The 14,202-nt window shown below is 54.0% G+C and overlaps 1 protein-coding gene across 1 annotated transcript in view; it reads left to right on the forward strand.

The window, feature by feature from the left end:
• The first annotated feature begins 1,109 nt into the window (after positions 1-1,109).
• MYBPC2 (myosin binding protein C2) overlaps positions 1,110-14,202 on the forward strand; it is a 25,497-nt gene continuing 12,404 nt past the window's right edge. The window contains exons 1-13 of the mRNA XM_007463424.1: positions 1,110-1,173; positions 2,296-2,385; positions 2,904-2,990; positions 3,140-3,288; positions 3,603-3,720; positions 4,539-4,587; positions 4,775-4,834; positions 6,979-7,172; positions 7,420-7,552; positions 9,984-10,108; positions 10,199-10,304; positions 11,789-11,961; positions 13,388-13,553. Coding sequence (XP_007463486.1) covers positions 1,155-1,173; positions 2,296-2,385; positions 2,904-2,990; positions 3,140-3,288; positions 3,603-3,720; positions 4,539-4,587; positions 4,775-4,834; positions 6,979-7,172; positions 7,420-7,552; positions 9,984-10,108; positions 10,199-10,304; positions 11,789-11,961; positions 13,388-13,553 — 1,469 coding nt within the window. The 5' untranslated portion in view covers positions 1,110-1,154. The remainder of the gene's footprint in view (positions 1,174-2,295; positions 2,386-2,903; positions 2,991-3,139; positions 3,289-3,602; positions 3,721-4,538; positions 4,588-4,774; positions 4,835-6,978; positions 7,173-7,419; positions 7,553-9,983; positions 10,109-10,198; positions 10,305-11,788; positions 11,962-13,387; positions 13,554-14,202) is intronic.

Genomic DNA, 14,202 nt, shown 5'->3' on the forward strand with positions numbered 1-14,202 from the left:
GCGGGGAGGTTGGCGATGGGCAGGAAGAAAACGGTGAGGGACTTGTCTTCAATAACACCGGGTCCTCCAGCCGGCGTTACTTCCCCGCCCGCCCTCCGCCTTAACTCCAAGCCACACCCACCTCGCCCTCCTCTCCGAAACACCCGGTGTCCTGGAGACCCTCACCTCCCGCAATCCCCTCATCTCCTTCACCTCCCCCCACCCGGCGTCCGGCCACCACTACCCCCATTCGGAAAGCCACAGGCACCCCTGCCGGGAAGGGCGCCAATGTCTGGGCAGCCCTCCAGGGCCTTCCCGGTCTCCCCACCCGCCCCCGCTGGGGCACCCGCCCCCTCCCCCGCCTCCGGTGCCCGCCGCGCCCGCTCCGGGAACCATCGCGGGGAGCCCGCAGGGCGCGGTCCCACGAGGGGCCGCGGCCAGTCCGGGGTCCCAGGTGGCCGGGGCCCCAAGCCATCATGTATGCCCACGCCCGGGGGTGGGACTCCGGAGTCCCCGACCCTCAGTGCCCAACCTGCGGGCACAGAGACCTCCCCCCGCCTCCCCCGCGGCCATCCTGCCTACCCTGGGAAACCGGACCCTCCCTCCCGGCTCTGGTTTCCCGAAAACTCCTGACTTGCAGATGCTAAGAATGGCTTTCTAGACCCTGTCTTCCCCACCATCCTCAAGCCCCATGCCGGAGTTCTGGCTCAGAGCCCTCACCCACTTCAGACCCCAGTCCTTTACTGTCCCTCCGCCTAGGACCCAAGAGTCCAGGCCCTCATCCTTCTTTCTCTGGGACCCAAAAATCTGGGCTCCAGGTCCCTTCTGCACCTGGACCCAGGAGTCCAGGCCCTCAGGCCCCCTTCCCTCAGACCCGGGAGTCACCCGCCTCCGGCACGTCCTCCCTCGGACCCAGGTGTCGGAACCCCAGCCCCTCCTCCCTGGGGACCTGGCATTCAGCCATCTCTCCTTGTCCAGCTGTTATTTCTCGCCCTTTCGAACACTCAGGCGGAATGTGGGGCTGCAGGGGAGGGTGGGGAGGCGCGTCTGATGCCTCCCAGGGCCTCCTGGGAGTCTCTGGACTCCTTAAAGGGCTCCCCCGGGGGCCCACCTGTCCTGCTTAAGGCCCATCGGGACACAGCTGCGGTCAGAGGAGAGGGAGCAGATCCGCCGACATGCCTGAGGAAAAACCAGGTGGATTTGGGGACTCCCTCCCTATGTGGAGACGCGATTCTATTTTCCGAATGGGGACTGGGGGCTTCTCCCTCCGTAGGGTCGGGAGAATGGGGTGACTTCTCTGTGTGGGGAGGAGCTCTCTCCCTTGTGTGGGATAGGAGGGTCCCATACTTGTGTTAGGTGGGAGGGGGTTTCCCCTTCCCTGTGGGGTGGTAGGGGTTCCTTTCTCTGTAGGGAGTTGGGGGTTTATCTCTGGGTGCAGATGGAGATTCTCTGATTATGAATTTGTGTCCCTTTTTCTCGCTGAGGATGGGAGTCCTGTGGTTGTAGACTGCGGAGTCTTTGCAGGGTGTTTGGGGTTCTCTACATTTGGGGATGGGGTCTTCTGGGAAGGGACCAGGGTCACTTCTCTGAGTGAGGATTGGGGTCTTTCGCTGCAGGGGAATGAGGTCCTCGTGTGCCTAGATATTAGAGGTTCCTCTCTGTGTGGTGAGGAGAGACTTCTCTGTACAAGGTTGAGGGGACCTCATTTCAATGGGAATTGGGGCTTCCCCGTGTAGGAATTAGGAGACATTCTCCATAAAGAGGCTGGAGAGCCTTTCTTTATGTGCAGTTTTGGGGCCCTTCTTTGAATGGGACTGGAGGCATTTCTTTATATGGGGTTGGGGCTTTCTCTCTATGAGGCAGTGAACAGAGGAGACACAAGCCCCCAGGGAGGACCCCTCCTCCCGGGGTGTCCAGTCCCCTGGCACCAGACCAACCAGGCTGAGGGATGGTGGTCCAGCCCCTCGCTGCAGCTGGGGCCCCAGCGGGCCAGGCACCAGCAGGCAGGACGGGTGAAAGATGCTGTGGTCAGCTCGAGTATCCAGTTTCCAGCCCAGGGGAAGAGCTAATTATACCTCCAAGACCTAAAAGGTCAGAGCCTGGTGGCCTGGGTGGATGGGGCATGGCCTGCCTGGGGCAAGGAGAAACCGGATCTCACAGACTCTGGGATTAGAGATAAATTTACACCTGGACTGCTGGGCTCCAGATTCTGAAGGAGGAGGGGCCCAGGGACCTGCACTCCTGGGTTCTGGAAGAGGAGAAAGAGAACGAGAACGCTGAGCACGTGCTCAACTGTGAATATCTCCTGCCTCACAGCGGCCAAAAATGCCCCCGCAGACAAAGATGCCACCAAACCGGCTTCCAAGGAAGCCCCGCCTCAAGAGGCTCTTGCAGAGCCCCCCAAAGGTGAGATGGTGTTCCAGAGGGCCGGGCAGAAGCTGGCACCTTATCCCCCAGCCTCTGCTGGCCCCTCTGCACCTTCACGCTCTCTCCTTTAGTCCACCCTCCCCACAGCTCCAGTGCTGACCACCCTCCCCTGCTCACAGCCTTCCCTGGCTCCCCAGTGCCTCCAGGACAGAGCCTAGCCCCTCAGCCTGGCCTTCAAGCCCCCAGCAACTGGCTCATTCATCACCGAGTCCTGCCCAGCTCTGAATGCCCCAGTCTATCCTCTCCTACCCCAAAGCGCCATTTAAGACCATCCGGTTCACAGATGGGCAAACTGAGGCCCAAAGGGGCGGGGAACCTGGTCACGCAGCTACCTGGATGACGCGTGATCTCTCCCAGGTCAGGAGAAGCCACTGTGCCCCAAGGTCTTTGACTGCTGAGCAGAGGGTCCCTCGTTCACTCTCAACCCCGCCCCCCAAAGTGGCCTGCCGTCCCCTCCCTGGCTGGCCTTAGACCCCCTAATCCTGTCTCCCGAGCAGAAGCCCCACCTGAGGACCAGTCTCCCACCACTGAGGAGCCCACCGGCATTTTCCGGAAGAAGCCAGACTCTGTGTCGGTGGAGACTGGTGAGGGGTGCCTCGGGGAGGATCGGGTGGGGGCTGGGCTCCTGGGTCTGAGGGAGGTGGGGCTGGGGTCTCCCGGCTTCCTAGTCCTCTCCGTAGAGTCTTATGATTCCTGCCTGGCCATTCCCTCCCACCCCTCCACCCCCACCCAGGAAAGGACGCCGTGATCTTGGCCAAGTTGAACGGGAAAGAGCTGCCGGACAAACCAGCCATCAAGTGGTTCAAGGGGAAGTGGCTGGAGCTGGACAGCAAGAGTGGGGCCCGATTCTCCTTCAAGGAGTCCCATGACTCTGCCAGCAATGTGAGGACCCTGTGGGGACTCGAGGGCTTGTGGGCCAGGGCTGGAGATGGTGTGGAGCTCCTTGGTAGAGGTTGTGCCGGGCAGGAGGGAAGAATGTTTGGGCCGGGACAGGGTGCACCTGGGCACGGCGTGTGCGTGCCCAGAGAGCTCTCAGGGTCAGGGACGCAGGCCCCCAGAGGTCAAGATTCTCCAGTCATGGGAAGAGACAGCTGGCTCTCCCTGGGGGCACTCAGAGTTGTGAGGTGGGCTCTGGGGGAGGTGGGGTGGCACTGGGGGTCAGTCATGTGCACCCATATCCCTGGCCTGGCCCCCAGGTATACACCTTGGAGCTGCACATCAGGAAGGTGGTACTGGGTGACCGCGGGGATTACCGCCTCGAGGTCAAAGCCAAGGACATCTGCGACAGCTGTGCCTTCAAAATTGATGTGGAGGGTACGCTGGCGGGGGTGGGGGCCAGGGGTCTTGGGTCTGGTTGGGGGGATGGATCTGTCAGCCAGGTGTGGGGAGGGTATACTGATGTGGGGACAAGGCGGGCAGAGGTTTTCGGAAGATGGAGCACAGAGGCAGGGATCACATTGTTCAAAATAGGGGAGACAATCTACCAGCTTAGAGAGTGAGGAGGTGTAGATTTGGGGGTGAAAAGGTTCAGGGTTTGGGGGTGTTCACGTGGAGCTTAGGAGATGAGTTATGTAGATTCCAGGGTCACAGTGTACAAGCTTGAGAAAGTGGCGGTAAGGGCTCGGGAAGTGAGGGTGTCCCAGGTTTTTTTTGTTTTTTGTTTTTTTAAAGTATAATTTCCATTTTATTGTCTACTGTTTATTTCAGGGGAGTCTAAGGGTGGACAGGCTTAGGGTGAGGGTATACAGGATTGATGGGAGGCTACACAGATTTGGGAGCATGTGTATGGAACTCTGAGGATGTACAGGTTTTGGGGCATCTGCAGCCCAGGATGTGTGGGGACTTAAAACATGGAGGGCACAGGGAATGAGGCTGCCCAGCCCCGGGGAGTAGGGCCAGCCGGCCCAGGTGTGAGGGGGATACAGGCTGCTGAGAGAGGGTGGTGCATGGCAGCCAGGGAAATGCGTCTACAAGCAGAGGGTGTCCAGGCCCAAGTGAGAGGGTGTGCTGGCCCAAGAGATGGAGGAAAAGGGGTCTGGGGGAGGTTGTGCAGGCCCGGAGTGGGTGCTCTTGGTCTTCGATCAGGCCTTGCCTCCAAGCTCACCTTCCCTTCCCCCATTGCCTCTCCCCAGCGCCCAATCAGGACTCCGCTGGGCAGAGTCTAGAAAGCTTCAAGCGTTCGTAAGTGACCCTGGACCCTGGGGAGGGGCAGGAGTATGTCCTGGTGCCCAGGACCATGGGAGGGTGTCCCTTGGGAGGGGCAGCTGTGGGAGAAGGGGAGGATCAGGGAGGGCAAGGAGTGGGGGCCCAGGGTGAGTCTGAGGGTCGGGACCTCCATGCGGTTCACGCTCCGTCTCAATGGCCACAGGGGTGAAACGATGCCGGAAGGCAAAGGTGAGCTGGATTTCAGCGGCCTGTTGCAGAAGAGGTGAGTCCACCCCGCCTGGCACAGAAAGGGGAGATGGGGGCTCCAGGAGGAGAAGGATGGTGGGCGAGGCCCCCCTGCCCCCCGTTGCTTCCCCGCTGCCATCCCGGGACTCTGCCTCCCCTCCATCTACCCATTCCTTGACCATGCAGCCACCTGTCCATTCACCCACACCCCTACCCACAGCCCCACCCAACCAACAATCTGCCCATCAATTCTCCTACCTACCCACCCTTTAGCCCATCGTCCTCACATCCACTTTCCTGTCCGCTCAGGCCCCAATTCACCTACTCATCCACCTGTTCACCCAACCAACCATCCATCCATCCATCCACTTGTCCATTCACCCACCCACCAGGCTGTCCACTCATCCATCCATCCAACCAGCTATTTATCCACCTACTAATCAACCCGCCCACTCATCAGTCTGCCCACTCATCTGTTCAGGCAACCAGCTACCTATTTATCCATCTACGAATCTACCCATCCACCTACCTGCCCACCGCCCATCCATCTGCCCACATATCCATTCATCTACCCGCCTCTTCCCACTTGTCCATCCGTGCATCGGCCATTACATTCAGCCACCCATTCATTAACCCATTCATTCATCCTTCACCCACCTACTGCATCATCCACTTCCCCATCTATTGATGCACCCATCTATCCACCTTTCCACCAGCCATCTGTCTACCATGCATCCACCTTCCCACCTGTGTATCCATCTGCACCTGTATCTCTCTTTCAACTGAGTCCAACATCCCACCCATCTACTCATCCACCTACCCATCTAGCCAGGCATTCCTCTGTCAACTGTTCACCTCTTCAACGGCACACCCATCCTCCCAGATAGCTCTCTGTTAGACTCATCTATATGAAGTTGCTATTCTGTAGGTAAAAAATGATTGTATTGGCAATTTCATATTATTCTACATGATGCTTGTCCAGTCACTCAGTTATTCATTATCTGCTGGTCCACGGATCCATCCTTCTACTCACTCAACTATCTCCATAACCAAATCCCCAGAAACTCCATTTACTAATAGATTCATCTGTTTGTCTTTACCCAGCCAACCATCTTCCCAGGCATCTTCCATCAACATATTCACCCAGCTGCTCACCCAACCATCTGCCACCAACTCATCAATCCACCCACTTACCCAGCCATCCTCCATCAACCCATCCACCTGTCTTAATGCCACCCATCCCCTACCAACCTACCCATCGATTGACCCATTCATCCATCAACTTAGCCATCCATGGACCCCCCCACCCATTTACCAGTTCCCCACCTAATGCTCTGTACATCAATCCAGATATTCACATGTCCCCCAAATTCACCCACTCATCTATCCTTCTTTTGTTCCCTCCCCTTCCTTCCTTCTTTCCAGAGATTCACTCTCTCTCATTCATCAAACATCCTCTGAGGCCTCCCGTCTACCAGGCCCTGATCAGGGGACAGGGAGAAGTTTGACTGGTTCCCTGACACTGAGTCGCTCATTGCCTTGGGAAGATGGGTCTGATCCAGCAGACACAGACACAGACCAAGACTGTTTAGTGTGGTCAGAGAGAAGGTCCCACGAGGGCCTTGTGAGAGCTCAGAGTGAGGGCAACTGATATGCTGGCAGGACAGGGGGTGCCTCATGGAGGAGGGAACTTCGGTACTAGCATTTGTAGGATTGAAGAGCAGGTGGAGATAGGCCATCCAGGCAGGGAAAGATGTTGTGCAAAGGCTGGGATGCAGGAGCGAGCCCAGAGTGCTCAGGAAAGGGCAAGTAGGGTGGTTTGGATAGTTGTGGGAGTGTGATGGGACAGAGGGCGAGGTTGTGATTTCGAGGCTGAGTTGCTGGGGTTTCCTCCTCAGGGCAATGGGGAGCTATGGAGGAGTTTTGAGCAGGGAAGGGGTGGCATCTGATGTGGGGGTCAGAAATAGCCCTCTGGGGCCAAGTGGGGAACCGACTGGAGGGGAAGAGATGTGATGAGGTCAGGAGGCCAGGGAGGAGGCTGGGGCAATGGTTCAGGTGGGACAGGATAAGGAATAACAGACCCAGAGAGAGAAAGTGACACAGCAAGTGAGTGGAGAAGGCAGAGGGAGACCCTCGCCTCCTCACTCCCTGGTGGCCCCGGCCTGTTCTCTCCACCTTCAGGCAGGTGGTTGAGGAGGGGAAGAAAAAGAAGAAAGATGACGATGATCTAGGCATCCCGCCTGAGATTTGGGAGCTCCTGAAAGGGGCAAAGAAGAGCGAGTATGAGAGGATTGCCTTCCAGTATGGCATCACTGACCTCCGGGGCATGCTGAAGCGGCTTAAGAAGGCCAAGGTCGAGGTCAAGAAGAGTGCAGGTCAGTGCTGGTCTGAGGGGAGATGGGCCCTGCCCATAGGGACTCCAGCACCGTAGGTATCTGATGTTTGGACCCTGGACTTATCTTTTGGAGGTCCTAATGTGAGGAGTAACAGAGATGCCAGTTCTCAGGGGCCTCCAAATTCACAGGAGGCTCTCTGACCTTGGTGGTCTGGGGAGGGAGACTTGACAGCTCAGGACAGCGAGAACCTCTCGGCTCCATCCCTCTTGCATCCCTCAATCTCCAGCCTTCACGAAGAAGCTGGATCCAGCCTACCAAGTGGACAGAGGCAACAAGATCAAGTTGGTGGTAGAGATTAGCAACCCAGACCTTCCCCTCAAGTGGTTCAAGAACGGCCAGGAAATCAAACCAAGTAGCAAGTATGTGAGAGGGGCAGTCCCCGGGTTGGGGGGTATCCAAGTCCCAGAGAGAGGGAGTCCAGAAATAAGGCTGGCCACTCTTAACCCAGAAAGGGCACTCCCTCATCCATATGAAAAGTGCAAATACCTTGGTAGAAAAATAGACAAAGGCGATGAAGAACGGGAATTCAGTTAGAAGAAACCCAAGTAGCTAATTCACTAAATACATATTCAACCTTGCAGACACAACCACCACCACCAATAATAATAATACAAGTCAAAACAGCGGTCTTGGGACTTCCCCTGGTGGCCCAGTGGTTAAGACTCTGCACTCCCAATGCAGGAGGCCCGGGTTTGATCCCTGGTCAGGGAACTAAGATCCCACATGCCACAGCTAAGACCCGGTGCAGCCAAGTAAATAAATAAAATAAATATTAACAAACAAAGAAACAAAAAACCCCATCAATGGTCTTTCTGCTCTCCAAATGGGCAAAAACTTTACAAAATGATAAAATCTGGACTCCCCTGGCAGTCCAGTGGTTAAGACGCAGCGCATCCACTGCAGGGGCTGCGGGTTCGATCCCTGGTTGGGGAACTGAGATCCCCGTATGCCTCATGCCGGGGTGCAGCACCCCCCCCCCCGCAAAAAAAAAGGATAAAACCTAGTGCTGGGGCTTCCCTGGTGGTGCAGTGGTTGAGAGTCCGCCTGCCGATGCAGGGGACACGAGTTCGTGCCCCGGTCTGGGAAGATCCCACATGCCGCGGAGTGACTAGGCCCGTGGGCCATGGCCGCTGAGCCTTCGCGTCTGGAGCCTGTGCTCCGCAACGGGAGAGGCCACAACAGTGAGAGGCCCGCGTACCGCAAAAAAAAAAAAACAAAAAACAAAAAACCTAGTGCTGGAGAAGGCATAGGGAAATAGGTCCACATGTTATTGGTGGGAATGTAAATTGGCAAATCTCCAAAAGGGCAGTGTATTCAAAAGCCTTTATTTGTTTTTAAAATATTTATTTTGGCTGTGCCAGGTCTTAGTTGCAGCATGCGGGATCTAGTTCCCCGACCAGGGATCGAACCCAGGCCCCCTGCATTGGGAGAGCGGAGTCTTACCCACTGGACCACCAGGGAAGTCCCCCCAAAACCTTTAGATCGTGCAAGCCTAGGTATTTATCGTAAGGGCATGATCATGGTTATGCATGTTTAGCTGCAAGGATGTTCACTGGAGCATTTGCTGCTGTAGCAAAAAGTCAAATAACCAAAATATACCATTCCATGTTAAGGTGCTGTGCAGTCACCAAAAAAGATATTCTAAAAAAATAATAAATAAATTAAAAAAAAAGATATTCCAAAATTTATACTAACATGGGAAGCTGTTCAAGATTAGTGTTATGTTGTTATAAAGCAGAAACTAACACACCATTGTAAAGCAATTATAGTCCAATAAAGATGTAAAAAAAGAAAAAAACAGATTAGTGTTATGTGCAGAAGCATAGTGCTCATCTCTGCTTCACAAAATGTTAATCTACATATAGATTAGATATAAAAAGATTTGAAAGAGAGAGCCCAAAATATTTGTAGCTGTTATCTCTTGGTGATACAATTATGGATGGGTTCTATTTTTATTATTTTCCCCTTGGCTGTGTTTTCCAAATTTCTCATCACGAGCATTTTGGATAAGATAAAAATTATGTTACAGGTTAGGCTTCCCTGGTGGCGCAGTGGTTGAGAGTCCGCCTGCCGATGCAGGGGACACGGGTTCGTGCCCCGGTCCAGGAAGATCCCACATGTCGCGGAGCGGCTGGGCCCAGTGAGCCATGGCCGCTGAGCCTGCGCGTCCGGAGCCTGTGCTCCGCAACGGGAGGGGCCGCAGCAGGGAGAGGCCCGCGTACCGCAAAACAAAACAAAACAAAACCAAAAAAAGATACAGGTTAAGTTGCTGTAACAGAGACCCCAGAACATATTAATTTAGAGAGAAAGATATTTCTGGCAGATTGAGCTAGACGCAGCTTCCATATTTTTTGGCTACACCATTTCTTGTGGTGTTGTCCTCATCTGCATGATTGAAGCGGGTCATGGGCACGTCTGTGTCTATCAGACAGGAAGTTGGAAGGAGAGAAGTCTAGAACAAGCACCGCAAAATTACAGATGACCTTGCAGTTATGCCATCACATCCATTCACATTCCGTTGGTCGAAGCTCAGAGGTGCGGCCCGCCCAGCCGCAAAGGAGGCTGGGAAATGTAGTTGTCTAGGTGGGTCGCTGTGTGTCACTGCTAAATGGAAGAAGACGGATATGGGTGGATGGTTAGTATTTCTGCTGTGGTTACGTAAATACTAGAAATTGAACCATCGATCTCCCACACAATTTGGCTCTGAGAGGGAGTGGCTTGTCCTGAGGATAGATGGGTGGATGCAGAATCTTCTCCATGCCCTGGCTTGAGCTGAGACTTTTGCATCAGGTACGTGTTTGAGAATGTTGGTAAGAAGCGAATTCTCACCATCAACAAGTGTACACTGGCAGACGATGCTGCTTATGAGGTCGTCGTCAAAGATGAGAAGTGTTTCACTGAGGTCTTCGTCAGAGGTGAGGCCTGGATTTGGGCGTGAGCTTGGGGAGTGGGGCTCTGGAGGGGATCCTGAAACTACTGACCTCCTGTCGCCCTGCGCCCCACAGAACCCCCGGTCTTGATTGTCACACCCCTCGAGGACCAGCAGGTGTTTGTGGGCGACCGGGTAGAAATGGCAGTGGAGGTGTCAGAAGAGGGTGCCCAAGTCATGTGGTAAGTGACTCTTGACCCCTGATCTCCATACAGATGCCCACAGTGTCTTTGTCTCAGTCTTGATCTTTAGGACCTCTCTCTCTTTTTTTTTAAATTTAATTTTATTAATTTATTTTTGGCTACATTGGGTCTTCGTTGCTGCGCGCGGGATTTCTTTAGTTGAGGCGAGCGGGGGCTACTCTTCCTTCTTTGCAGTGCGCGGGCTTCTCATTGCCCTGGCTTCTCTTGTCACGGAACACGGGCTCTAGGCCCGCGGGCATCAGTAGTTGTGGGGCACACGCTCAGTAGTTGTGGCGCACGGGCTTAGTTGCTCCGCGGCATGTGGGATCTTCCAGGAACAGGGCTCGAGCCCATGTCACCTGCATTGGCAGGCGGATTCTTAACCACTGAGCCACCAGGGAAGCCCCAGGACCTCTCTTGAAGATTTCAGACCTTTAACCGGTAGTTTCCAGGAGACCTCAGCCTTTCTCTATAAATCCTGATCCTCACCCATGACCTCTTTCAGAAACTTCTGATCTCTCCCCATCCCATCCTCTTCCAGGTCGTCTTCCTAATCCCTGCTATTTCTGATTTTTTTAAGTTATTTATTCACCCATTCGACCAGTTATCCATCCTTTGACTATTCATTCATGCATCCATCCATCCATCTCCCCAGCCCCCAATCCATCCATCCATCATCTCCCCATCCATCCCATTGATTCATCCATCCATCCACCCACCCGTCCACCCACTCATCCATCTACCCATCCATTCATCCATTCTTACATCTATTTCCCCATCCAACAAGTATTTATTGAGCACCTGTTGTGTGGTGGCACTCTTCCATGTATTGGAGAGAAAATGGAGAGAATATATATTAACATGGCACCTGCCCTTGTGGAGTTTATGATCTGGCAAACTGCTGGGGTGGGGTGTGTGTGTGTGTGTGTTTTGGAGACAGAAACAGGCACTAATAAAGTCATCACACAAATAAATATCAGTTCTATTTTGACAAATATTGATATTGCAGAGGATCAATAACTGATGCTATAACCACTTTTTAATAGGAGAAAAGGACTCAGGAGGTCAGGGAAAGCTTCCTGGAGGAGGTGATGATTGAGATGAGGTTCGAATGATGAGGAGGTAGAAGTGAAGTGGGAGGATGGGCCCAAGCAGGGAAGCACCATTTACTGAGGCCACAATATTTGACATCTCTCTGGGACCCCGAACTTCCTCCATGTTCTGACCTCTCCCCGTGACCCTTTTTTTGTGTCTCCTGACCTCCAACTGAGACCTGTGGCCTGTCACCTCTTCCTCTTTTTCTCCCCAACCCCCACCTGTGATCCATCCATTCTAGACACTTCTGTCAACCTTCGGCTCTCCCCCTTTTCGTGACCCCCGATTGCTGCTCAGGACTGTCCGTCTGGCCCCTCACTCACCTCTGACATCCAGACTCCAGCCTAAGCGGGCCCCTCGCTTCCCCCCTTCCTGTCCCCTCCACCCAGGATGAAAGATGGCGTGGAACTGACGCGGGAGGATTCCTTCAAGGCCATGTACCGCTTCAAGAAGGATGGGAAGCGTCACATCCTCATCTACACGGAAGTGACCCTGGCGGATAGTGGTCACTACCAGGTCATGACCAACGGCGGCCAGTGTGAGGCGGAGCTCATCGTGGAAGGTAGGGGGCCTCCCGGTGGGGCAGGGAGCCGCATTGCGCATGCTTCAACACGCCACTCAATGTTGCCCAAGCCCCAAATCTTGGAGCTGTCCCTGACCCCTTCTTTGCCTCATACCCTACGTTTGATTCACCAGCAAATCCCGGTGGCTCCACCTTCAAAGGATATCCTGAATCTCACCACTTCTCTCCACTTCCATTGCCCTCACCTGGCCCAGGTCTCCATCCCCGCCCCCCCATACCCTGGACTGTTGCAATAGTCTCTTCACTGCTCTCTCTGTTTCTACACTTGTGCCTCAACCCCGACTCCAGCCAGAGTGATCCTTGTAAAATGTCAGGTGGTGAAAACTGAACACATTCTGTGGTCTAGTTCACAGGACTGGACCCATGTCGGTTTCCTGGTTTGGATACTGGACTACAGTTACGAGAGATGTCACAATTGCGGGGAGCTGGGTGAAGGGTACATGGGACTCTATGTGCTATTCCCCCACCTTTTTTTCTATGTGCTATTTTTACAAACTCCTGTGAGTCTGTAATATTTTCAATATAAAAAGTAAAAAAAAAAAAAAAAGCCCGAGTCTTTGATAGGCCAGATAAATGATGGTAGTTCCCTCTGTAGCCATAAAAAAGGACAATTTTTAGCTAGTGATTTGGAAGGGTTTCCAAGATGTATTGTTAGGTGAGGAAGCAAATATGCCACTATTTGTATGGAGGGGAAAGAAAGGAAGCAAGGGAAGGAGGGAGGGAGGAAGGAAGGAAAGAAGGAAAGAAAGAAAGAAGGGAACGAACTGTATGTACATCTTTGCTTTTCTGGCTATGAACTGGCTATAGTGTCTTTGGAGAAGGGATCGAGACCGGTACGATTGGAAGTGGGTGGGTGAGAGATTTCCCGCTCTATATCTACATCCTCTTATCATTTTATTTTTAAGCCATACAAGTGCATTGTTTTATTTAAAAAATTAAAAAGAAAATGTAAATCAGATCGCAGCCATGTTCCCAACACCCTCCAGCAGTTTCCACCTCACTCAGAGTCAACGCAAAGTGCTCTCCATGGCCCACGGGATGTGTCCTGCCTGTGCCGTCTCCCACGTCTGCTTTGCTCCCTCCGCACCAGCCTGCTGGCTGTTTCCCAAACCAACAAGCCTGCTTTCCTCTGCAGGGCCTTTGCACATGCTGTGCCCTCTACCTGGGAGCCTTCTGCGGCCTCCCTGCCATCCCTCAGGCCTCATCGCTCCCTCTAGTTATTGGCTTATGTGTTTCCCATTCACTGTCTGTCTCCCCACTAGAACGTGAGCTCACGAGGCCCACAGATTGTTTCACGGCCAGAATCCCGAGAACCTGGGACACTGCTTGGCCCATAATGGGTGTTCGCCAGTCTTTGTGGACTGCCCGCAGTTTGATGGCCCCATCTCCTTCCCTCCCCATCCAGAGAAACAGCTGGAGGTCCTGCAGGACATCGCAGATGTGACGGTGAAGGCCTCAGAACAGGCCATGTTCAAGTGTGAGGTGTCCGATGAGAAGGTCACGGGCAAGTGGTACAAGAATGGGGTCGAGGTGCGGCCCAGCAAGAGGATCACCATGTCCCACATCGGGAGGTGCGGAGTGGACTGCGGACGTGGTCTGCAGACTTCGTGGTTTAAAAGGACAAGGGTTTAGGGAATTCCCTGGTGGTCCAGTGGTTAGGACTCTGTTCTCACTGCCATGGCCTGGGTTCAATCCCAGGTCGGGGAACTAAGGTCCCACAAACCATGCAGGACTGCGAAAAAACAAAAAAAAACGACAACCATAAAACACAAGGGTTTATTTCATTGTGAGTCTCAGGGTTGGTTGGAGGCTGGCTGATCTCGGATGGCCGTCTTCCTGGGCTCCCTCGGGCCCTCATCTGGGTCAACTGGGCTGCTTCCACTCTGGTTCGTGGGACGTCTCATTCCCCAGGAGGCTGGTCCTGGCATATTCATGTGGCCAACACAGGTGTCCCGAGAGAGAGCAGAAGCGAAGAGGGCCTCTGAGGGCTGGGCTGGGCGCTGTCCCAGTGTCACTTCCACTACATCCTATGGGACAAAGGAGGTCACAGGCGGCAAGGTCTCCTTGCAAGGGTCACGGCTACAGGACAGGAAACTTGTGACTATATTTGCAAACAGTCAGTTTTGGCGGGGAGGCCATCTAGCTAGGGAAACGGGGCTGGAATTCAAAGCGTAGCACGTGGACACCTGAGATAAACACCTGGTAATCTGCAGAATGCCG

The sequence above is a fragment of the Lipotes vexillifer genome, unplaced genomic scaffold (assembly GCF_000442215.2).
Source record: "Lipotes vexillifer unplaced genomic scaffold, Lipotes_vexillifer_v1.1 scaffold802, whole genome shotgun sequence".
NCBI classification, from domain to species: Eukaryota; Metazoa; Chordata; class Mammalia; order Artiodactyla; family Lipotidae; genus Lipotes; species Lipotes vexillifer.